This window comes from Corylus avellana, chromosome ca10, assembly GCF_901000735.1.
Source record: "Corylus avellana chromosome ca10, CavTom2PMs-1.0".
NCBI lineage: Eukaryota > Viridiplantae > Streptophyta > Magnoliopsida > Fagales > Betulaceae > Corylus > Corylus avellana.
Window position 1 is genome coordinate 279,964 of NC_081550.1, and position 26,112 is coordinate 306,075.

General features: G+C 36.1%; 2 protein-coding genes across 3 annotated transcripts in view; both read left to right on the top strand.

The window, feature by feature from the left end:
- The first annotated feature begins 6,422 nt into the window (after nt 1-6,422).
- LOC132164083 (protein neprosin) lies at nt 6,423-10,123 on the top strand. Of its 2 annotated transcripts, none has more exons than XM_059574500.1 (7): nt 6,423-7,003; nt 7,765-7,851; nt 7,944-8,201; nt 8,316-8,480; nt 8,564-8,617; nt 8,728-8,874; nt 9,436-10,123. In XM_059574500.1, exons 1-7 carry the CDS (start codon nt 6,827-6,829, stop codon nt 9,811-9,813), a joined length of 1,266 nt encoding a protein of 421 aa, XP_059430483.1. In that variant the 5' UTR covers nt 6,423-6,826; the 3' UTR covers nt 9,814-10,123. The 2 variants fall into 2 exon arrangements, with proteins under 2 accessions (XP_059430483.1, XP_059430484.1); XM_059574501.1 differs by having other exon boundaries at nt 6,913-7,003; nt 7,719-7,851.
- A 3,745-nt stretch (nt 10,124-13,868) lies between these two features.
- Nucleotides 13,869-26,112, top strand: part of LOC132164798 (calpain-type cysteine protease DEK1) — a 26,096-nt gene continuing 13,852 nt past the window's right edge. The window contains exons 1-11 of the mRNA XM_059575362.1: nt 13,869-14,170; nt 14,292-14,432; nt 17,172-17,422; nt 20,212-20,394; nt 20,549-20,684; nt 20,894-21,024; nt 21,141-21,255; nt 21,344-22,367; nt 22,626-22,736; nt 23,369-23,427; nt 25,477-25,639. Of these exons, the coding sequence (XP_059431345.1) occupies nt 14,308-14,432; nt 17,172-17,422; nt 20,212-20,394; nt 20,549-20,684; nt 20,894-21,024; nt 21,141-21,255; nt 21,344-22,367; nt 22,626-22,736; nt 23,369-23,427; nt 25,477-25,639 (2,298 nt within the window). The 5' untranslated portion in view covers nt 13,869-14,170; nt 14,292-14,307. The remainder of the gene's footprint in view (nt 14,171-14,291; nt 14,433-17,171; nt 17,423-20,211; nt 20,395-20,548; nt 20,685-20,893; nt 21,025-21,140; nt 21,256-21,343; nt 22,368-22,625; nt 22,737-23,368; nt 23,428-25,476; nt 25,640-26,112) is intronic.

Genomic DNA, 26,112 nt, shown 5'->3' on the forward strand with positions numbered 1-26,112 from the left:
ATGTTGGTAGAGAGCTTTCTAGATGGAGAAGGAAATGACCCAAAATTTGTATTCATGTTTTTCTCTTATATCTCTCATCTGGGTTAGATCAAATTCCAAGAAATATTAAGCCAACAGGTTTCAAAAGAAGAAAGTGATGATTTGTGAGAACTATGATATAAATTTGCTAAAAGCATAGCCAAAAAAGCCCTAGACCCCCTCGTCCCACAACAAAGAAAAGTTTCTTTTGATTGAAAACTTTGAGTTTATTAGTGAGCTTTGCTGATTTTAAGAAAAAGATTAACAAGGAGGGATGATTGATTAGTTCTCTTTTTGGTGATGGAATCAAAAGAAGTAGTCTTTTGCAATTGAGGTTCAACACGAACGGAATCATAATTTTTTTTATCGGAGTAGCCAAACCATCAATGAGGCGTCAATGCCCGGCGCGCACGGGGTTCGCCCCAACACAACCCTTATCTTTTTTTTTGTAGGGTGGAGGATCCTTTCACAAAATGTATCACAAGAAGAACCATTTTGATAGCTTTCTTCCCTTTGTTTGGAATCTAGGAAATTATATGAGAAAAGCATGAAGCATCGGTCCAACAATAGGAAAAAAATATATAAAAAATTAAACATTGCCGAAATCTTGAAGAAAAAGTCTCCTTTGGATTCAAAGTAAGCAAATATAAGAAAACAAATCTAAAAAAAGTGGCACATAAGTGGAATGTGATAAGAACAATCACTACTAGTTGGATGTTGATGCCTAGCAAATCAAGGGTCCATTCTATTCCATTTTCACAAGACTAATAGTCTACTCAACAAAGACAAAGGCATAAAGTTTTCAATTTAGTTAATTAATTTTACTGCATACGATATCAATTGACTATGCACCAAAATTCAATAAGAAAAAAAACGAAGAAGAAAAGAAAGTGACAGAGGAAAGTGTAGAATGCTTAATAAGAAGGGAAGTTGATGCCTGTCCTTTTTAACTAAAAGCATTTCTATGTTTTCATTATCATATCTTTTGTTTTCTTCAATCTCCATTTATTTTTTACTTTTTTGCCAAACAAAAAAAAAAAAAAAAATGAATACAAATAGTAGAAAGAGTAGAACACAAGTACACTCTAAATAACCAGACAGTCGAACACGATTCGCCGCTCTCCTTATAATTTTAGTCTTAAATCTTTAAGATTATCATCAAAGATTCTATTCCAATATGCCAACTTTGACATGGCTTTCCAAAAATAAATAAACTTTGACATGATGAGTGATTACCATATTATTACTTTGAATTTTAGTTTAATGTCTCAAGTCAATTTTAGGTATTTTTCAAATAGATTAGTTTATCATTTTAAAATAATATTAAACTAAAATAAAAATATAAAAGGAAGAAATAGGCCGACGTCATTGGTGGAGGGGATTGAGGCGACCACCAGAGACAGTGGGTAATGGATTTCCCCTCCCCCGAAAGAGAGAGAGAGAGAGGGTGGGTGAGTGGGATCCGCCACTTGTGATAAATTTGTTATTTTATTTTGGGATATATTTATAATTTTATATGATTTTTTTTTTTCCCAGGCCACCAAAAGTGAACATCCACAGAAATACAAAGAAAAAAAAAAAGAAAAAAAAGACAAAAGCCAAAAAATCACAAAAACAAAAATACAAAGCGAGGTTGCTAGAGAGCAACGCAAGAAGGCAATGGACACGGACGGAGCCGAAGAGCCCATGAAAAAAGCGCGAGTCGACGTTGATCTGACGGGAGACAGTAAATCGGGCTAAGATCAATATGATCCAAGAGTCAAGCCTGAATTGAAAAATGACTCTGGGAATCTGAGCTCGGAAAAACCAACAAAAAACAGAGAAATGATTAATTTAATATTAACCTAATACTAAGGCAATATTATGATATTTTCTCACTTAAAAAAAAAAAATGCACACATGTTGATAAAATAGTCCTGGCACAAAATGCAAGCTTGGATTTTGGTGGATAAGAAAGTCATGACACACTCTGACAAAACAGACCAATCAGCACACACCACTCAGATTCACAACCCCCATGTGCCATTCACCCAAACATACACAGCCACACACGTACACGTACACGCACACACGAGTCACGACATTTTGAATCTCATTATTACTCTTTTAACCCCAACCCTTCCTCCATGCAATACAACACATCCATTTCATATGACGGATATGAGTATTAGATTTTACCCAAAACTTCACTTTACCTTTTTTTAATGAATTATGGTACTCATTATTCAATTTTTATTCTCGACATTATTTTTAAAATTATTGTTAAATAAAAATTAGTAATGATTTATTTCAAATTCAATAATAATTTTAAAAAGTTACATCGATTTTGAAAGAATAATAACACATGCTTGTCGAGAGTCGTACATGAATGACACATATGAAAGGTATAGATGGTGAAAATCTTAAACACTCCCTCAATCAGAGTATCCAGCCTCATCAAAGTATCAGTAAAACTCAAAGCAGGCCAAGCGGCTGATACTAGTAGAATTAATGATTCTCATTTCATCATCAAGGGTAGTGGTTCAATAGCTCAATAAAGTTTTCAATTAGTCGAATCTCACCAATGGATAATCTCCACATATGTCTGATTAGTATTAGTCACCTTGGATTTTCATTGATGTCTTGGTGGAACTGAGTTAGGTTATGGCTCAGTCGGACTTGAGAGAGCGCTTGCGATTCCCACCATCTAGGCCCTTCCTATGTGGCTCCCAGCGAATAGATGCTACTATGGTCATGCTCAAGTAGGATAGCCACAATTAATCTCCCTAACTCACCTTTTTTCAGAATAAAAAAAAAAGGGGGGGGGAGGGGGAAACTTCACTTTGGCTCTTTGAACTTTCACCCAATTTTACAAACCCCTAAACTTTAAAATATCTCATTTTGGACCCTTAAACTTTCAATTAGAATAATTTCATTAATTTTAGCCGTTAAAAGTACAAAAAAAAATCAAAATGTCCTTGATTTTTATTTTTTTAAAAATAAAAAATCATTTTGAAAGATAAAATTTTATACAAAAGTCAGAGCATAAACATCATATAATGTTTAAAACGTCATATATATTCTCATTTCAAAAGCCGAACTTTGATCTTAATGCATGTCTTATGTCTAACTATTTTTAGATTTTTTAAAAAATGACTACCACAACTATGATTCTCAACAATTGAGTTGAAATGGAAAGAATACTATTTACGTACATTCACAGAGACCAGAGAGACAGAGAGGTATGGCCAGAGCTATTTTGAACCTAATTATGACTCTTTAACCCCACCCCCACCATTGGATTCTTTTTCATCTTTTACTGTTGACCAACTTTTAATATTTTCATTTTTTACCACCTCCCTCGTCATCCGCGCCGACTGGTTTATAAACAGTGCCGCCCACTGGCGCGTTCTGGACGACTGGCCTTACACGTGTACGGTGACTGATGCAGCCCCACGGGTTGTCAAATACACTTTGCGTCAATATTTGCTCTCCTCGTGGGGGGGGGATATTATGCTATGCTATGCTATGCTATGCTATTCGGCCGAGCGGGTGACGGACATGACGCCGTTAAGACAACATGACGAGGACGCTGGCCTTGCCTTTTTTATCGGGATGAACAATTTCTATTTGCCCCTTAATCCTGCTGAAATCACAAAACACCCCATTTTGTAAAAATTTATTTATTTTTACTTTTTACACCACGTGACTATCACAGTGACTATAATCATTTAATCATAGATGGGTTCTTTTTTCCTTCCAAGGAAAATTACATTACATGGATCCTTCTCACTGTCAAAGTAATAAGAAGATCTAACCAACAAAAAAAAGAAAAAGATAATGCTACTATAATATAAAATTAACGTGACAATTTTTGATATAATTTACGAATTTAGTACGAAATTAAATAGTTAAGATTGAGGATACGATCCGAATATGACACGCGACATAATAGTTGACATTTTTTGACATGACCTAAAAACCGAACACGAATTTAATACAAAATTAAAGAATTAGGGTTGTGGAGTTTGACTCATTTACTTAAATGTGTTGGGCTATAATTAACTTATATAGTCTTCTGCCTATATTTTGATACAATATAAACCCAACAGACGAATACGAATGGTCACTCTTATAGAACGGCTATTTTTTGCTTTTTTTTTTTTTAATTTTTTGTTATTTTATCTTTTTTATTATTTATTTTCTAAGCCTTTATCTTCATATTATTTCCACCCACACTGACATATTTCGATGTTATGGGAAATTGTGCCCTTACAATATTGAGTAAAATGAACAATAATGTGTTCGACCAACCGTTGTTCAGAGTATCTTTAATATGTTTTATTGTCAGATTTCATGAAATGCAGTCGATTAAAAAACCATATCATTTTCAATTCTTCGATTATTATACAATGTTGATTGAATAATAAAAAAAATAGTAATGGGATTGGAACAAAAGAATCTTTGTCTTGAATATCAAAAGAACATGATCGTGGATGAGACGCCACGCTGTAAATGATTCCTCTGAGTGAGGTCAATAATAATATAATTTGGTTTGTGAGGGTCTCTCATTGGATTCCATCAAATGGTGGTTAAAGTATGCAATTATTACAGGGGGGGAAATTTAAATTTGATCAAATATTGAATGATGATTGATGAACCACCTCCAATTCCTCCATCAACGAACAACGATGGTGAATCATGAAACACCTTTGCATCAAAGGTTTTAACAACAAATTATTATCTTCAAATTTCAAAGATAAATTGCATGAACTGAACGGTAATGAAAGTTAATTCCTGTGTAAAACTACAGGAATAGTTACATGGGATTTTAAGGACAACAAATATTAAATTAAAGTACATTACTTTAAAAGTTGAAACTATCCATTATGATAATATCTATATATTTTTTATATTCCATAATAATATATTTATACTATAAATAAATATTTAGAAGTTGTTTTAAAATCTGGATTTAAACTTTGTTCGGATCATATATATATATATATATATTAAATAATTTAATATCTTAGCTCAAGTCAGGACCGGCCCAATATATTTTGGGACTTTAAGCGAAACTTTTAAGTGGGGCTTTATTTTTTATTTTTTAACATTTAAATATTAATTAAATTATATTTATTTTAATATTTTTATTATATTTTTATTTAAAAATAATTCTTCTCGCTTTTTGTCATCTTTTCAATTGATAATATGGATAATTCATTTAATCTCTCTTGTGACAATATTGTTGATCTTAAGTATGATTTTATCAATTTTAATTTTGAAAAACTTATTTCTGTAGAAACAACTGTAACAATATTGTTAATAAAATTCTATAAGTGATACATGCACAATACACTTAGAAAAGAATTAAGTCTTTTTATACAATTTAATATGTTAGTTGGAGCACTTTTTTCTGTTTGTAAAATTTATTTTAAAATTTTTAATTATGAAAATAAATCTAAACCATCAATATCATAATAGATATCATGTTTTAGGAAACTTTCTAGATTAAGACATTTGTTTTTGCAAATTATCATTGTCTTGTGATTTTAATTTCTTAAAAGTAAATAAAAAACCAAAAATGTTTTCTTTGTTCTTAATTGTGAAATTATTTTCAAAAATCAAATAAAAAATAACAATGAAAGTGATTGATTGAGTTTTTGATAACTAACATTTTTTTTTTTATTGCTGATCAACTATGGAAGGATTGTAATAACTTATAAGACATAAAAAGAGAAAAATGGAAATTTATAAATAGAGGAGTTTGTAATTGAATATAATATTTTTTCAAACTTTCCATCTTCTAGCATTTATTTATTTGTTTTTCCCATTTGATTTTAGGGTTGAATATTTGATTATGATTTGATTTCTATATTTATTGTTATCGATTTTTTAAGCTTTATTTATTTTGGAATGTTGGAGAATCAAATGATATTAAGGCATTTTTTTTAAAAAAATTAAGTAGGTGCCTTAATTAAAGTGTATATATTAAAGGCAAATATGTATTTAATTTTATTTTTATTATGGAAATTATTTTATTAAGATTCATTAATTGGAACTTTATTAAATTGGAGGCCTTTTTAAATTATTTATTTACTATGATTAGAAGACCTTAATTAAAGAATATGATCAGTAATAATGACTTAAAAAGTAAGGTAAATTTGAATTAAAAAAGTAAAAAAGTAAAAGTAAATTCATGCACAACAACAGTCCAATTTGAAATGGGAAGGACAAGATGGGAAACCCAAGACACGTCCATGTAGGGCCATTGCTAAACCCGTTTCCCCACCATCCATGTACACGGCACACCACTTTCCACTTTCCCACAACTCTTTTTATATTCCCTTTTTACCCCTCGTGCAAAACAAGAATAAAAAAGAAAAAAGCTTCAGGGAAAGAGAGAGAGAGAGAGGTGGGCATTCTTGATGAGAGAAAAAGTAGGGGGAAAATGACAAGAAAGAGAGAGAAAGTAGCGGGTGAGAAATTGGGAAAATGGGGCAGAATTTTTAATGGGAAAGTTAAGTTCGAGAGAAAATGACATTTTATAGAGACTAGAGAGAGAGAGAGAGAGAAAGCAATTGAATTTTTAGAGAGTGAGGTGGGCACTGGGCACTGGATTTTTATTGGATTTTTGTGGGAACACGGAGCGTCCCACTGCCAAAGTTTGTGTCTTTGAGGTGTGGTGGGGGTGCGTAGGATAAGCAGGAGCTTGTTGGCTTTAAGGTTCATGGTGTATAGGCTGCTTCAGCTCTAAACCTGCATTGGGATAGTTGTGTAGTGAAAGAGAGAGAGAGAGAGAGAGAGCTAGTAGTTGTGGTTCCAGGAGATGGCTGGTGCGCAGTTTAGCAGTAGAGGGAGGACAAGGAGAGTATTAGCTGTGCTTTTCTGCTTATGGGGACTGATCTCGCTGTCTTGCGCCGCTAGGATGAGTGTCTCCCGGCAGAGGCTTGAGGTCCAGAAGCACTTGAAGCGCTTGAACAAGCCCGCCTCGAAAAGCATTAAGGTCCACCTTCTCTTTTTTACTTTACTCTCTCTCTCTTTCTCGGAACTTTTCCCGTATTTTTTTGTTCTTTGTCCTCCGTTTGGTTCCTGAGAAAATGAAGGAAAGTGAAGTAAAAAATATCCCTTTCTGGTTGAAAGTTGTGTTCCTGTTGGTTTTGGTTAAATGGGTTTGTTTTCTTTTTGTGCATGTCTTGTGTGGAAAATTTTTATTTTCTTGTGTCTTCAGGAGAACACATGGTGCGTAAATGGAAATGGGTATTCCGGTAGTTTCACTAATTGTTATATGATTTCCACCAAAAACTTTTACCATTTTCGTGAAAATTTGGTTTTTTTAAGCAACAATATAATTTTATGATCATTTCCCTTCCCATTCTCTCTCTCTCTGCAATGATTTCCCATTCATGTAGTTTTCGAACTTGGCGCAATAGAGAAAATCACCCAAATAAATAAAGGAGAAATATTCAAGATGTGTTTTTTTTTTATAGTGCTTTTACACATTGTATCTACAACCTGTTACTAAAAAGAACATAGATGCTACTGGGTGATTGAGACAAAGTTATTTTTCCGATTTCTTCTTTTTATTTCCTATTCTTTTGCTTATTTTGAAAACGTCCAGTTTTATCATAGTAATTTCGTATTGTGGGAAAATTATGTGTATTAGAAATGTTTCTTTTTTCTTTTATATGGGTATGATATTGGAAATGTTTGAATTACAGTGCAAGATGTCTCATGTTACCTTGATGATTTTTAATGGTTGAGCAGAGCTCAGATGGGGACACGATCGATTGTGTTGATATTTCTCAACAGCCAGCTTTTGATCACCCTTTCCTTAAAGACCACAAAATTCAGGTCCATATAACTCACCATTGTATCTCTATATTGTCGTAGTTCTCTTATTGTCTAAATTGCTTCTAAACTTATTGGTCTGGTTGCTTTATCAGATGAGGCCTAATTACCACCCAGAAGGGCTCTTTGACGAGAACAAGGCGTCTGCAAAACCCATAGAGAGATCAAGCCCAATCACCCAGCTGTGGCACCAAAATGGTAGGTGTCCTGAAGGCACAATACCCATAAGGAGAACAAAGAAGGATGATGTTCTGAGAGCAAGCTCAGCAAAAAGATATGGAAGGAAGAAGCACAGAAGCATCCCTCAGCCCAGGTCTGCAGATCCCGATCTCATCAATCAGAGTGGCCATCAGGTAATTATAATCATGATTTTTAAAGTTGTAAAGTGGCTTTTCTTACTCATTTCTTCTTTATTTGCTCTAATTTGTTTGTTTCTTCTGTTTGTTTTTGCTTTTGGGGTTGATTAGCATGCAATAGCTTATGTTGAAGGAGATAAATACTATGGAGCGAAAGCAACCATAAATGTATGGGAACCCAAAATACAACAGCCTAATGAGTTCAGCTTGTCTCAGCTTTGGATATTAGGAGGTTCTTTTGGTGAAGATCTCAACAGCATTGAAGCTGGTTGGCAGGTACTATTGTTATTGACCTGGATTGACCAAAAATAATTGATCTGACACAATTGCTAATTATTACTTGTATGTGCATGAAACAGGTTAGCCCAGATCTATATGGTGACAACAACACTAGGCTTTTCACCTACTGGACTGTAAGCTTCCACATTTCAACTCCTCCTTCAGTATTTCTTTAGTGATTTTGATTGGTATTTTAATGGGTTTTCATCACACGCTTCCTTCCTCTCTGTCAATGTATTTTCAGAGTGATGCATACCAAGCCACGGGTTGCTACAACCTCCTCTGCTCAGGCTTTATTCAAGTCAACAGTGAGATAGCCATGGGTGCAAGCATCTCTCCTGTTTCTGCCTATCGTAATTCCCAATACGATATCAGTATACTTGTCTGGAAGGTAAAAGCCAAAGCATCCTTACTAAGAGCCCTAGATAAAGTAAGATAAAATACTGGGGCCCCCCTTCATAATTATATGAATACTGGGGCCCTTCTTCAAAATTATATGATTTAGAGAGGGCGTAAAGGCAAATGGTGCTGATACTGCCAAGGATGGGTGCATGTGAGCATCAATGGAGATTGTCCTTTTCATATGGATTCTTTTCAAATTGATCCTTGGCAAACAGGACAGCCAAATAAGTACCTACATAAGAGGGTCGGGAGTCAGAGACATCATTGTAGTTCTGATGCTAAGAATCTTTTGCCATTTTGTTTTGAACACTCATTGTAATTGATGAAGTTACGGTACCTTTTACTGTTGCTTAAGCAGACTTTGAAAAGTTACACTTACCTGTCACTGCACGTCAAAAAACATTGGTAGAACACTGTAATTCTATTCTAGCTTTTCATTGCCTTAGTTTAGGTAGGGTGGGTTCTCTGATCCACATTTCTTTTTTGTCCTCGTTGGTAATCTTAAAATTGATTACTTTTATCCATTAAATGTGTTTGGGAACTTTTGCAGGATCCAAAAGAGGGGCATTGGTGGATGCAGTTTGGCAATGACTTTGTATTGGGATATTGGCCTTCATTCCTCTTCTCATACTTGGCTGAAAGTGCTTCCATGATTGAGTGGGGTGGAGAAGTGGTAAACTCAGAGGCTGATGGTAAGCACACCTCAACTCAAATGGGCAGTGGTCATTTCCCTGAGGAGGGTTTTGGCAAGTCAAGTTATTTCAGGAATGTCCAAGTTGTTGATGACTCCAACAATCTCAAGGCTCCTAAAGGGATTGGCACCTTCACTGAGCAATCTAACTGCTATGATGTACAAACTGGAAGCAATGGGGATTGGGGCCATTACTTTTACTACGGAGGCCCCGGTAGAAATCCAAATTGCGCATGAAGCAAAACAGCATTTACCCTCTTTATCTTCTTAATGTATCATTCGATCTAGTGTAATGCCCTTTCTCTCTTTTGTATACCTTTTCTTACTGTTAGGTGGGGCTAGGGACAAGTGAAGTAACCTTTCTGTAGTGGGAAGTTTTGACTCTTTTGTTTTTATTAAAAAGATTCTCCATGTAAGTGGTGGGGAGGTGGCCAAAGTTTCTCAAAAGCCTAAAAGAAACAGGCCTTTTATAATCTTCTGTATTCTATTTGTTTGTTTACTCCTCTCTTGGGAGTGGTTTGTTAATGAATGAATGAGTTTCTGGTCTTGATGTTGAGCAAATTGGGATATTCTAATTCTTTTTGTGTGGAACGGCTAATTCTTGAAGCAATTTCAAATATGCTTTTTGATGGATGGGGCGGCTTGAAGAATATGAACCGCATGAAAAAGTGTTGCATGTGAGTGGATGTCAGTACTTTCATCTCTGGTGCTATCTTCTTTTGTAAAGACCCCCAGATCCCTTGCTACCACATTTAGTAATAAACAATCTTTTAACCTTTTCCACTCTATGCTTAGATTCCTGCACCATTTGTTGAGAGAAAGGAGGGGGTGGATGTGGATACTTTTTGAGTGGAACCTCTCAATTCCTTTTTGTTTATTTATTTATTTGTAATTCTCAATTCACTTATTAATTGCGTAAAAATATAACAAGAAACAATTATTATGATCAAGTATTTCGTTCCTTTTCATTTCTTCTATTATAAACTTCCATGACATGCATGATAGGTTCTTTGACCAAAAGGGTCTTAAAAGTTCAATGCTAGGATGATTTTAACGTTTTTTTTTTTTTTTGTGTCATTTTCATCCAACTACCTAATTATGTTGGGGAAGACATGCCACCTAATTTCAAGCGGTGATGATGCTTGTGCTAGGAGAAACTAGCGTACGGTTGTGATCCACCATAGTTGTTGGTTGCACTGTGAAACTTGGTTGTTTCCAGCAATACCTGTTGTTGCAGGAGCATTATTTTAGTGGAATGGGTCATCGTTCGGCATCTTTTCTCTTAAATAAAAGTTTCACTTGCAAAGAGATTTAACTGAGAACTTGAGTAAAATTGTACAAGTTTCTTCACCACTTACCTTTAGAGGAAGATTATTAGTTGTTTGTGTATGATAAAAATGATCACTTCAGTAAAGAACTATGGCAAATGACACTGCTCATGCTTGTGTTGAGTTCGTAAGTCATATAAAAAATTGTCAACCATAAATATTGCGTGTCAGATTCGAGTCACGTTGAGACATGAATATAAGACTACATAAATCAATCACAATCACTAATTTCGTATTAAGTTCATATTAAATTTATTAGTTGTGTCAAAAATTAATTACCCTATCTTAACTTTCTTTTCATTTGAGAAGCACATGCCGTAAGAATATTAATTAAAGCAATCATTTCAATTAATAACTTAAACTTTAAAATAATAAATGATTTTTTAACACTTTTGAAGCTTTATCTCCCCTATTATTACACTCATGAAGACGTATTCAATTCTCTAGGACCAGCTTTGGAACAAATGACTTCTCAAAGCCCATATAAGTTTGCATTTTGTTATGATAAAATAGTTTTGGGTCCAAATGGCCCTTCTGAGTTCTGACTGTCCTTGTGGTTTGTTGTGATGATAGAAGAAGCACCTATTAATTTAAACCCAAAAGTGATTATATCATTTGGGCTATAAATGTAGCCTTTGACTCATAGACCCTCTCTGTAGAAAACAACCCTTCATTGCTTCACAAGCAAAATACAAACCTGGCCCCTTCATGACATCACTGCCCTTGCCTTCTATAAGAAGAAGGTGTACTACACTACTACTTTGTCTCAAAGGGTTGATGGTTTTATGAAGGAGGGACAATTATGGCTACCAATTATAATATCATGAAAACAAATTGGATATGCTACTATACTTGGAAACCTACTTTTATTTTGTAGCTTTAGTCTTTTTTTTTTCTTTTACCTACAATTATAGCTTTAGTGTTTATGAAACATAATCCAAAACTTTTTTAAGAACAAGAATTGAAGTTTCTTGCACCCATTAAGAACCTTGTTTCGTAGTGAAATGTTTGAGATTCCATGTTAATGATTCTTTGCTCTAATTAATTCATTTGGATTAACTTTGTTGTTTGTATTGAAATTAATATAGTGGTTGTTTCATACTCTAACAAATTATAAACATTCTTGTTGATGAAATTCTCGTATATACTTTTTTGAATTGAGTAATGTTACATACTATACTTTTATGCCTAATAACATTGGAATAGGATGAGGGTATAGTACGAAACATTACGCTTTTGAATGTTGCGATTTTCTTTTGTTTCGTAATTTGTCAGCCACCTTCCTTCACTGAGCGAGTTCTAAAAGGCATGTCCTTTAGGACTTTGGTTTTCTTTCCTTTTCTGCATATCATGGCAGGTCATTAACGGGATGGATTCGGATTTCTTGTATAATTCATTTCCGTTCCGGGCACAAGCAAAGGGAGGGGGGGTCCCGTGTGTGCTGTGCCTTGTGAGCTCTCGATCTTTGGGCAGGACCTACTAGGCCTTGCTACATTCTAGGTATTCCAGTACCTCAAACAACATATTCCACTTCAGTGTAAAAAAACATTGGATCCTTAAACTCATGCAAGAACATTGATCATGCCTTTATGAAGAGTAGATTTGTGTTTGTACCAACTTGTGGAGTAGTGCTGCAATTATTTGTTGGTGCTAGTAATCTGATGGTGGAGCTGGAATGTGTGTTTAATGCAATTTACCGCTCAAATCATAATGTATTTAATGTGTATCGGGTCTTCCATGAATACCATGCCACTCCCGGGTTTGGACTCATTTATTGTTGTGTCTCACTATTCCTTAACAAACCATGCAAGTGTTAACAACTTTACCAAGCAGTTGCTACCTTTGTCTCTCCTGCTCTTCGTCTTTCCTCCATACAAGTGCTTCCTATTTTGGTCCTAAAAAATATAAACCTTCAAATAAGGTTTAAAATAGGCATTCATATATGGGATTGAGAAGAAGCACTCATGGTTCCTCCATTCCTTAGTACCCTTGGTATTTTTTAAAAAAAGAAATTCGAGTAGGAAATGAGAGAGAGAGAGAGAGTGTGAGATTTGGGTTCTAATAATTTCATTTATTTTTTAAATGGATAATCGCAAAAAATCCTCATTAAGGACGACATCTTAAGTACTACAATACAAGCCAACTAGATCCAGGGTCATTGAGTAGAACATAAATCTAATATGTTATGGCAGGCATCTTGAGTTTACTCTTTTATTAAGTTATGAGATTACTTAAAGCATCTATAAAAATGAAAAATAAGAGAAGGTTTCGATGAAATTTAATTGTCGGAATAAGTGTACAGTTACCTCGAGATACAATACCCACTTTTGGGGCAAGTTGACTTCATTGAAGCTCTCTCTCTTTGGCCGGTCAAGAAATTGTAACCGATCTCGATCCTAATCATTAGCTGTTCTGGCAAAGGAGATCACCCTCTCAGTTATGCTACAAAATTGCAAATGACCAAGAGTCGGTTGCAAGTCAATTTATAAACAGAAGAAAACAAAGAAACCAACCATTCAAAAATTCTATACCTAATTAAAGAACTAATGTTTGAAGACTTGCAAAAATTCTTCACCTACTAATTTAAGAAATTACTCCCCAAATCTACAAATTGACCCCTTAAAATATTAAAAAGTATTAATGAAGGCCACTTTGTGGTAATTTGCCCAGAAATTATTTATTCTTTGTCTGAAAATTGTTCCATAAAAATACACACACATGAACACATGGCATTCTCTATTCCCCACCTCCACTCCAAACCTGTTGGCATCACCCTCCAATCATTTCCCACCAAGTAGGACTCTCAGCACCTTCCAACAATCCCATCTTGTTTTCAATTGGTACGTGACAGAAACGCGCCAAATTCGAGTGGGTGTAACTTCCCCCACAAGCACAAAGATTAGCTGTTAGTATTTTATAGCCACTCTCATATCTTTTTCCAATTTTCTTATGTCTTGTCTTTCTCTCTCTACACACACTCTCTCGCTAAAAATCCCTCTTTTTCACTTCACAGTTCACACACACAGGGAACAGTAGGGTTTTAATCTGAAGAGAACCCAGAGAAGAAAATTCCAACTTCTTGTTGTTTTTCATTTGGGTTTGCTCAAAAACCCTAGCTTTGTCACTCTTCAGCTAACTCTCACTTTAAAGTACTCCATGGGCACCTGAAATTTCTGCTCCAAACCCTAGTTTCAGCCTCAAAACCCACTTCCAAAATGACCCATTTGCCCTCGGTTCACCACCACGTCATTGCCGTTTCTGGCTAGGTAAAGCCCACCCACATTACTGTGTGCTCTATAACGGCTTCAATTTTGATATTTATTTTGGTATTTTTTAGAATTTTTAGTTTTGTTTTGCTGGGTTTTGATTTGGTGCATGTGGGTGTAGCTAATAGAGGGAAACCATGGAAGGGGACGAGCATGGGGTTCTCTTGGCGTGTGTAATTTCGGGGACCCTTTTCGCGGTTTTGGGTTCGGCTTCGTTTTCTATACTCTGGGCTGTGAATTGGAGGCCCTGGAGGATTTATAGGTAACACTTTTACCAATTTGGAACCTTTTGCGTTTGTTTCCTTAAATTCATAATATGGTATTGGATTATAATTTAAGGTTGCATTATTATACCATGTTGTAGATGGTTTTTTTATTATTAAGTAAATTTAGGTAGGTGTAAATAGCTGGATTTACTTTTAAAATGGAGCTTAAATGCTTAATTAATGAAACACTAAAAAGCCACAACTTGGTTCACAATCTGCCTCTTTTTTTTGTTTGTTCTTGAAATGTTTAGAATTGGCAGAGTAGAATTTTGTTTCTCTGAAGTATTCGCTAAAAAAAGAAAAACAATTCCACGTGTTTTCAAAATAAATTTTGGCCTTTTAACTATCAAAGAGATCCCTACGTGGTGAGTTTGTAATATTTATATTTATATTTATTTAATATATGAGAATATAAGTGGCTTTCTTAAAACTGTTTTTGATTGATGAATTTGATGATCCCTAAGTTGTGATTCACTTGCTTGCTTGCTTATGGGACACCTATTCCTGTTTCAGTAGTCATTGACCAGTAAATTTAATAGCAAAGACATGGGTAATGGGTGGAAAATTGCAGTTCATAGGGAAATTTGTGAATGTAAAATTTGGAACTGCTTATATTTTGACAAACACCTGGAGGAAAAGCTGCTAAGAAATGTTGGTAAATGGAGTGAAGGATTTATATATATGGGGAGCGTGAATTGAGAAAATAGTTAGTTTGTTGTCTTTGTCTATATGGTATAATTAGTTTAATGGTATCATTTTATAGTGGAAGGTTGCATTATTTTATTGGTTTGAAATATAATTTGGTGGCCTTTGGCTTTATGAGCTTTAAATGCATAAATACTGGAATACTAATGCTGCATTTGGTTAGTGGTCTGGAATTTACTTTTGATTTTTGAAAGTGCTGGAAACAGAATATGGTATCAAGAACACATTTAGAAGTGCATTTTAAGAAACTGTTTTCTGAAGCCTTTCTCGAGGAACGTTGAAATCTGAAAAGCTGGTTATCTATGCTTAAGAAAATGGTTGCCTTTAACGATTCTAAAGAACTTGAAAATGGTGGGTGCTTCGAAGTTTTTTTCATTTTAGTTTTCCTCTCTTGGGATAGTAACTCTTTTCCTTAACACATCATTCTTTTTTCTTAGCGGGGAAACAACTTGGAATGCTGAGAAAATTTTTCAAGGAAATTTAGCAGAACAGAGGATAAAAGAAAAAAAAATACGGCACGGGTTAAGTAACTGGGGGAAAGAGGATCTCCTTGTCTTAGGCCCTGAGAGCTACTGAAAAAAAAAACCACTAGGAGTATCATTAATCAGAATAGAGAACCGAACAGTGGAAATGCAATGCTCAATCCAACTTTGCCATTTCTCTCCATAACCACATCTTCTTAACATGCAGAGCAAAGAATCCCCGCTGACATGTTCATAAGCCTCTTCTAAGTCCCATTTACATAACACTCCTGTCTCGCTCAATATGAGATGACTATCTATGCATTCATTAGCAATAAGAAAAAAATCTAGAATCTGACAACCTTTGATAAAATCATTTTGAGTCCTTGAGATGATGTGCTCCAGAACATATTGCAGTCTATTAGCCAAAACCTTCACAATAATCTTATAAAGACCACTAACCAAGCTGATAGGGTGAAAGCCTTTAATCTCAGCAGCCCTTACTCTCATTTGGATGCAGCGCCTTATCCCCATTCAACTCTATTACCACTTCAAAGACCTCCCTTTCCTCAAAAGCACGCTCCACTGAAATAGCCTCCTCCTCACTAATAGAGTGGAAAGGAAGACCATCCAAATCTGGCCACAGTATAGAGCTGAGAGAAAAATTGGAATAGCCTCCTCCTCACTTTCTTCTCATTAGAAAGCCGTCTCTGATCTTCAATTCAATCTAGCCCTTTTAAATCATCAAGAAGAGCCCTTTTTTTCTATTCTGCATTACCAAACTTTGTGTCATTCCACGTTTTTAAGTCAGCTTTCAGAGCTTTTAGTTTTTGGGCCAAAACTAAGCTAGGGCAGCCGTGAAAATAATAGGAAGACCACCAGTGCCTCACCTTCTCCACGAAACCATCTGTTTTCAGCCTCGTGTTTTCAAATATAAAACTACTTCTACGCCTCTGAAAGTTGAAATTTACTCTGCACAACGTTCGGGAAATGATCCTCCCATTTAGGAGAGATGAGAAATCTGTTGATTCTAGACCGCAAAGGCAAATCCTGATTATTAGACCATGTGGAATTCCCATCTTGGAGAGGGATATCCATAAATCTTTGCTCAAAGATAAAATCCGAAAACTTGTCCATAGTGAAAGAGTTGTATTATCATATATGTGTTAAAGACTGTCTAAAAATTTAGAAAGTAAAATACTCTTTGAAAGATGATCAGTTGGCCATTTGTTGCTGCATCCTGTTAGTCTTTGTTCCAATATGTTCGTATAGATGTGAAAATTCTCTAGAATGTTGAGGAAGCTCTCTGCAAATTCTTTTGTACAATTAGTTGTCATATTTTATGTTGAGCTTGTTTAGTGGAGTCAATAATTTCTTTATTTGTTTTGATGGTTTGTAAATTTTCTCTATGACATTACTGCACTTCATACATGTTTCATGTTGCTTAGAGTATAGTTTATGGCCTGTTTTCAATCATTGCTTGCTTGTTCTGTAATTAACTAGAAATAGAGTATTCTGACTTTATTTTTTTTCAATATATTTTTGTTTCCTTCTGGTTTCTCTTTCCAGTTGGATTTTTGCGAGAAAATGGCCAGATATCTTGCAGGGGATGCATCTCCGTTTGCTTTGTGGTTTCTTGAATCTGTCTGCATGGATGGTTGTTATTTCTCCAGTTGTGGTGCTTATTGCATGGGGATGCTGGTTGATTGTAATATTGGGTCGAGATATAATTGGGTTGGCTGTAATAATGGCTGGTACTGCTCTTTTGTTGGCATTCTATTCGATCATGCTTTGGTGGAGATCACAATGGCAAAGCTCAAGTATGTATTCTGTTGACCTTTCTATTGTTGAAAAAATTAATTTGTGCTTTCCTTCTGGGAAAGCTACTCCAATCCATTAATCTAATTTCCTTCTTATCTTTGGTTAAGAAGATGAATATAGGCTGTAGAATCTAGCTTAGTAGTGAAAACTAAACTGTTGAACTTTGGTAGTTTGTATTCCTGTTTCTTGACTCTAGTTTGGTCAAATTATGGTCTCTTAACAATTACAAACACAATGATTAGTAAAATACGAGATTATGTGAACAAAGTCATTGTGAAAGGCTCTTTCTAGAATCTTTTTGAATATGATTCGACTTGGATCCTTAGGTTCAAATAATTTGTGGTATGGAATAAGCCCAATTCAGATGGCATTTAGAATTTTTATAGATTTGCAGTGGGTAAGAGAACATGAACAATCTGGCCTAAAGTATTTAAAAAAGAAACATTCTAATAAGAGCTAATGGTTTATAATTTTATTATTTCTTGAGGCAAAGATTGTAGTTTGAAGTCCCAATGAGAGGGTAGAGAAAAGAGATGAATATGGAGAGGGTAAAGAATGAGAAAGGCAGGTTTGGAAAGGCAAAAGGAAATGGATGATAGGGATATTAATTTGGGGATATTGTGGGTGAAGCAATCTATTTGGAAAACATAAATGAAAGAATAGTTAATTACTTATTTACTTCTAAAGCATTGGCAAATAGGGTGAAATTAGCATTGGGAAAGATTGTCTCAAGTTCTTTGAATGCGTTTATCAGAGAGGTAGACAAATTCTAGATTTTGTCTTGCTGGCAAATGAATGTTTGGATAGTTGGATTCGATCTAGGGAACTGGGAGTATTGTGTAAATTGGATTTGGAGAAGGCATATGACCATGTCAACTGGGAGTTTCTGTTATACTTGTTGAACAGATGTGGCTTTGGAGAGATGGCGAGTTTTAGATAGATCACTACATATCTACGGTGCAGTTCTCCATTCTCATTAATGGGTCTCTATCTGATTTCTTTAGTAGTTTGCGTGGATTAAAACAGGGGGATCCATTGTCTTATTTATTGTTTGTGGTTATTACAGAGGAATTAAGTAGGATGATGTCTGCTACGGTAGACAATGTCTCTTAATTGGATTTTTGGTGGGATCAAGGAATAGTGAGGAGATGATATTGTCACATTTGTTGTTTGTAGATGATACTTTGATCTTTTGTGAGCCTAGTTGTTAACAATTTCATAGCCTGTGATGTATGTTCTTATGTTTTGAAGCGGTTGTTGGGGTTGAAGATAAACTTGTCTTGAGTCAGAAATTGTTCCCGCCGACAAATGTGGTTGATGTGGAAGGTTTGGCTAGCATTTTGGGTGTAGAGTGGCTTCGTTGCTGAATACAGAGAGGGAGGCTCTATGGAGATTGGTGGTGGACAATAAATATGATAGTTTGAGGGGAGGTTTGTGTTCTAAGGAGGTTGGGGGCCCTATGGTGTGAGAGTGTGGAAATGTTGAAGGAGGGGGTGGGAAGGTTTTTCTAAATTTGTGAGGTATGAGGTAGGAAATGGATCTAAGGTGCGGTTTTGGTATGATGTATGGTGTGGAGAGTAGTCTTTGATGTTCTCCTTTTCGAAATTATTCACTATTGCTTGTTGTAGGGATGGGTGGGTGGCGGATCATATGTAGTTCCAAAATGAATACATTCATCGGAATATTTTCTTTACATGATTTGTTGTGCCTGATTGGGAGGTGGAACGGGTCTCAGTTTTCTTTGAGGAGTTATATTCTCAAAAGAGTAAGGAAAGGAGGCGAGGATAAATTTGCTGCATTCCTTTTAAATGGAAACCATTTGAAGGTAAGTCTTATTATCATGTGTTATCTACTATGGCATGTTCCCCTTTTCCTTAGAAGAGTATTTGGAAAGTTAAGGCTCCCTTGAGAGTTGTGTTCTTTGTGTGGACGGCAACTTTAGGGAAAATCTTAACTTAAGATAAATTTACGGAAAGGGAATGTTATTGTGGTGGATTAGTGCTGTATGTGTAAGAAAAATGGGGAGTCTATTGATCAACTCTTTCGTTGTGAGGTTGCAATGGAATTATTGAGTTCGCCTTTTCAGTTGCTTGGTGTTGCATGAGTTATGCCTTGAAGGGTGAGAGAGTTGTTGGCGAGTTGGAGAGGACAATTGGGACACCGTACTACTTTGTAAATGTGGAGGTTGGCTCCTTTGTGTTTAATGTGGTGTATTTGGAGAGAGCAGAAACACAATGAGCTTTGAAGATTGTGAGACTGTGATGTTAGAGTTGTAGATGATGATGTTCCAATCCTTTTATACATGGATAGTAGTGGGGAATACTCTGCCCGTTTCTAATTTTTCTAAGGTTTTGTTCTTGTTTTCCTATACTTTAAGGGTGTTTTTGTATACTTCATGTGTACTAGAATTGCGCCCCTGTGCGCCTTTAATGAATTTGAATTACTTATCAAAAAGAAAGAGTAGTTAAAAGACTTAGGCATAAGGTATTTTTTGTTAATTGTTGAAAATGTTTTCTGTGAGTAATAGTTGATGGAAGAATTTATTTTATCTTGTTGAATAGATTTGTTTCTTTCTTGTTGTTTTTATTGCTTGTTTCAGTTGTTAAAATTGTTTTGTGAATGCTGTACAGTAAATAAGGGTGAGAGGGGGTGGAGGGAATTATTTTTATTATAGTATGTCTTAACTATCCATATATATATATAAAGACATGCCCGTATGTGCACACACTGACATATGTAAAATTGATGTTATTTATCTACGTAATTTTCCTCCTCTTTGCTTTGACAGGGGCTGTTGCTATTCTACTTCTTCTGGCTGTTGCCCTACTTTGTGCATACGAACTTTGTGCTGTGTATGTTACAGCTGGTTCCAGGGCATCTGAGCGATATTCACCTTCTGGTTTCTTTTTTGGTGTATCCGCAATTGCCATAGCGATCAACATGCTTTTTATTTGCAGAATGGTATTTAATGGTAGGCCTTGCAATTTTATCATCCTGATGCTTGTTTTTTCATTTCCATCATTTCAGAGGTGTAATTGTGGGTTGGCACTAGGCATGGATCTTAATGATGCATTAATACTGGGATCATTTAGTTAAATTTCTTTTAACTCTATCAATGTATGCAGGAAATGGCCTAGATGTGGATGAGTATGTGCGGAGGGCATACAAATTTGCTTCTTCAGATTGTATAGAAGTTGGTCCTGTCGCTTGTTTACCAGAACCTCCAGACCCCAATGAATTGTATCCTCGGGAATCTAGTAGGCAAGTCTTCAATTTTTTTGCTCTATAATTAAGGTTTTATATTGAATCAGCTTTTACAGGACTTCAATATGGCACCAACTATTGTTTAGTAGTAGGCTGGCATAGTTTTTCAATGTAGTGATTTAAATTGTTCTATCTTTCGTTTGCCTAACGATCTGATACAGAAAAATTATGTTTCACAACTTGCTTTTCACGATTTGTGTTTGCAGGGCTTCACATCTCGGGCTTCTCTACCTTGGCTCACTTATTGTACTTCTAGTGTACTCAATCTTATATGGTGTGACAGCAAAGGAGGCAAATTGGCTGGGAGCCATTACATCAGCTGCAATTATCATTCTTGGTCTGTTTTTAATCTGTCTGTTAGTATGTAGATTGGCAATTTACATTAATGTCTTTGCTGATAATATAGATGTTATTATGGTGCTAATATATTCTTTTGCATTTCTTATCATGTAGATTGGAATATTGGGGCATGCCTGTATGGGTTTAAGCTTCTTAAAAGTCGTGTTGCAGCATTATTTGTGGCTGGCACATCTCGGGTTTTTCTCATTTGCTTTGGAGTATATTACTGGTTTGTTCTAGACTTTCTGATTGCAACTTGCAACTGTGATGCCACTGGTTTTGGTTACTGTTGTCACCATCATATTTCTTCTTTTCAGGTACTTGGGGCATTGTGTTAGTTATGCAGTCGTGGCATCTGTGCTTTTAGGGGCTGCTGTTTCTCGTCATTTATCAGTTACAAACCCATTGGCTGCAAGGAGGGATGCCTTACAGAGCACAGTGATTCGCCTAAGAGAGGGATTTCGTAGAAAGGAACAAAATAGTTCATCTAGCTCCTCTGAAGGTTGTGGCTCAAGTATGAAACGCAGTAGTAGTGTTGAAGCAGGTCACCTTGGTAATGTAATTGAAGCAAGTGGCAGAAGTATGGCACAATGCACAGTTGATGGTGGTAACTGGAACAATGTTGTCCTTTGTCGAACCGCTAGTTCACAAGAGGGAATAAACAGTGATAAGAGCATAGATAGTGGAAGGCCAAGTTTAGCCTTACGTAGTAGTTCTTGTCGCTCAGTTGTTCAAGAGCCTGAAGTAGGGACATCATTTGCTGATAAAAATGTTGATCACACCAGCTCTTTGGTGGTTTGTTCCAGTAGTGGTCTTGAAAGCCAAGGCTGCGAGTCTAGTGCTTCTGCAAATCAACAAACGTTAGATTTGAATTTAGCTCTTGCATTCCAAGAAAGGTTGAATGACCCTAGGATTGCATCTATGTTGAAAAGAAGGGCAAGAGAAGGTGACGTAGAACTAACAAGTTTATTGCAAGATAAAGGATTGGATCCTAATTTTGCCATGATGTTGAAGGAGAAGAGCTTGGATCCGACTATTCTGGCGTTGCTACAGAGAAGCAGTTTGGATGCAGATAGAGATCATCGTGACAATACTGATATCACCATCATTGACTCGAACAGTGTTGACAATGTTATGCCCAATCAAATTTCTTTGTCGGAAGAACTGAGGCTTCATGGGCTTGATAAGTGGCTCCAATTGTCCAGACTTGTACTGCACCACATAGTTGGTACTCCAGAACGAGCATGGCTTCTCTTTAGTTCTGTCTTCATCCTTGAAACGGTCATTGTGGCAATTTTTCGTCCGAAGACGATCATAATCATTAATGCTACTCACCAACAGGTAGCAGGAGCTCTCTTTCCTTGGACTAATGTTCATTTTATTTGGTGGCATCATGATTGGTTTATAAATAGCTCCAGATTACTTGTGGGAACTAAATGGATTTATATAACTTCAAGATTGTTTGTTGTAGCTTCTTTCTACTCTTACATAAATAGCTCCATATTAATAGTGGGAAACTAATGGATGTATATTATTCCAAGATTGTTTGTTGTAGCTTGTTTCTACTCTTACGTATCTAGTGAATCTTTATGTTTGTAGTTTGAATTCGGCATCGCAGTGCTACTGCTGTCTCTGGTTGTCTGTTCAATCATGGCATTTCTGCGTTCACTTCAAGCAGAAGAAATGGCCATGACATCAAAACCACGCAAGGTACCACCTCGCACATATTGAATATGATAATATTTATCGTGGAAGTTATTGAATTTGTATGTATCAGCTGGATTTGGAATTAACTCAGTGGTCAATAGTACTGTTACTCTCCAATTTATCTTCAACTTGATTATTAGATGCTTTTGGAGATATAATTGTGGTTTTGTGATAGTCGTATTTAACTTTTCTGCAGTGTGGCAGTATTTGAAGTTGAAATGGATATGTATATACTCATGTCAATTTCATGAAAATTCTTATCTGGATAAAGTAATAAATAGGGAAAAAGTCTGCCATGAGCCTACAACTGTTTTGCATGCTTAGTTTTTTCTCTTTAACTCTGCTTTATACATGGATTAAAAGCCTCTTAAAAGAGGCTGGCATTTACTCCATTTCCAATCTTAAGTAAGTTCGTAAATATGGTACTTCAGTTGCGAACTCCTGTATCAAATAGTCCACCATCATAAAAGTAATTATTACCGTCAACTCTAGTACTTAAAATCCATCTATAACAATAGGCAAATGCATTTAACCTAGTGCAGTAGTTTTCTTCAGCGCTGCTTCTCTTTTTATAAGCTATTTCTAATGGAATTATTGGGTGTTTTATCTGTTTCAATTATACCATGTTTCTGCAGTATGGCTTTATCGCTTGGCTACTGAGCACTTGTGTTGGACTGTTGCTTTCCTTCTTAAGGTATGACCCTTATGTTTCAATAGATCATTTTCATTGTTTCATGTTTTTCTGAATGTGCTGATACTGTTTTCTGGAGCATATATCCTTGATTTATGAACAGGATTCTGTTATGTTATACAACTGCTTTAGGTTCATTAGAATGGTTAACCATGTATAACATAACAGAATCATTCTCCAACGCATTGCCATGTAGAATGGTTAACCATGCTTTAGGTTCATTAGAATGGTTAACCTTTCTCCAACGCACTGCCGCACCATGTGGACACTACCTGCAGGCAACCATCTACATCCCTTAGGCAGATCAGTGCCACCATGTGGCCCCCCCCTCTCTGCAGGCAACCAGCAACAAGGCAGCCAAGGGGCTGGGCCGTGCCCCCAGCTATCACATCAGCCACACCAAGAAGTCCATGCCCCCCCAAACAGACCATGGGCCTCAGCAGCAAGGCCATGCACCTTGACAGTGCATGGGCCACACCCACACTGATCCTTCCATCAAGCAACACTAAGCCTTCATCAAGGGCTGGGCTGCCCCCATCCCAACTGCAAGCAAGGGGCTGGACCATCTCCACCCATCAACCCAGCAAAGGGGCTGGATCATGCCAACCCCACCACCCAACTTGAGCCCAATGCATGCCTCCCCATGCCTTGGCTAGGTGGTCAGCAAGGGTGTAATGCACACGAAGCTGCCACCATGACAGCCATGTCACTGCTGTGACACTTGGCCTTATAGGAGGCCCCCATTGGAAGACCAAGATACTTCAAGGCAAAGAGGAAACTCTATAGCCCAGAATACCAGCCAAACCATTCAACATTACCCACAAGAACCAATTCCGACTTAGCCAAATTGACCTTCAAGTCCGAATAAAATTATTATTATTCATCAAAACATAAGATCAACCACATATGGCCTAGATGATCTAGGTCAGCCTTACTGAAAACCAAAGTATCATCCGCAAACAGAAACCTTCAAGTCCGAATAAAATTATTATTATTCATCAAAACATAAGATCAACCACCACAAATGACGTAGATGATTTAGGTCAGCCCTACTGAAAATCAAAGTATCATCCGCAAACAGAAGGTGAGAGATATCAATCCCACCATCATTCCCTGTCCCCATAGAGAAGCCAGATAACAAGCCCCCATTGACTACAGCAAAAATCATCCTACTCAAGCCTTCATTACAATGCCAAGCAACAAAGGAGACAGAGAGCCCCCTTATCTCAAGCAATGGGAGCTACTCAAAAAACGGGTGGGAGTGCCAAAAGCTGAGAAACACCCCGAGGAGATATAATGAGCTATCCAAGAGCACCACTTTCCCCTGAAACCACACCTCCTTGGCATGTATATCAGAAAATCCCAATTAACATGATCATAAGCTTTTTCTAAGTCCAATTTGCAGAGTACACTCGGCTCCCTAGATTTTATTCTACTATCAAGGCATTCATTGACAAGAAGAGCAGGATCTAGGATCTGCCTTCCTCGGATGAAAGAATTTTGCCCATGTAATATAGTAAAAGAACTGGTGTGGAAACTGGCAACATTTGAGCTTGTCCATAAATGGATAAGAACTGTTTCTGATCAATTTCCATTTGTGATTTTAATATCTGCCGTTATACAGCTCTTTGTTGTGCCAGATCTTGCCTAATCTTCCCAATGTACTATATAGTAGCATTGTTAGTAAATGATCAACTTATTCTGATTAGAGTAAATACCTTTTTGGTATTGAGGTTAAGAAACAATGATTCATTTTAAGAGAGATATCTAAAATGTCCAGGAACTTACAACTAAACATTGAATATGTTTATTGAGGGGTTTGGGTAAGTCTTAGGCTCAGATCTTACAAATATAACAAAGAGAATAGCTGTGCGTTTTTTAGTAAAGTTTTCTTTATCGGTTTCTTTCTGTTATTTTCTTTTTTACTATAAATTCATCCAAAGAATTTTTTTTTCCTAACTAAAATAATTTTAGTTTCTTTTTATTTCTAATGTGGCTGTTGCATTAGCTGCTTACCCTATCATGCCATTGATATCTGTGTTTGTTTTGCAGCAAATCATCAGTTCTTCTTGGATTGTCTTTGACTGTTCCACTTATGGTTGCATGCCTTTCTATAGCCGTTCCTATATGGATCCGTAATGGTTACCAGTTTTGGTTTCCTCGAGTACAATGTGTTGGTAATGCTGGAAATCATCATTTTCCTGGGACAAAGGAGGTTTGATCTTTGTCTCTTGCCCTCACTGCTCTAATGTAACTGCACGATTATCTTTAAATATACAGAGTTGTAAATGAGATTTAATTTGTGTTCTAGGGTGAATTCTCATGCACACAGACCATGCACTGAGGCTTGCTGGTTATGTTACTATGTTATTCTTTCAGTTGGAGGAATTTTTGCTTTTTGCTTTTTTATTTTGTCTTTTCACTGCTTTAAAGGTTGGTTTTCTTATTTATCTATGTCCTCTTGGGTAGTTTAGTGTCAGCTACATTTGTATTTGTAGACATGCCTCTGATTCTGCCCTTTATATTTAACACATGGGGCGTATGCTCAAAAAAAAAAAAAAAAAAATAGTTTTGTTGAATTTGTGTTCATGTGTTGTATGCTATCCGTTGTATATGTTTTTATATAAATCAAGGTCTCAGTTTGTATAATATTTCTTTTATTTATATGCTTTCTCCTTTGTTTTATGT

Excerpts from the sequence above, each read along its gene's own strand:
- LOC132164083 (XM_059574500.1), top strand. The coding sequence starts at position 6,827 with ATGGCTGGTGCGCAGTTTAGCAGTAGAGGGAGGACAAGGAGAGTATTA. Across the intron at positions 8,481-8,563 it reads GCATTGAAGCTGGTTGGCAG|GTTAGCCCAGATCTATATGG; the intron begins GTACTATTGTTA and ends TGCATGAAACAG. Across the intron at positions 8,875-9,435 it reads TCAGTATACTTGTCTGGAAG|GATCCAAAAGAGGGGCATTG; the intron begins GTAAAAGCCAAA and ends GAACTTTTGCAG.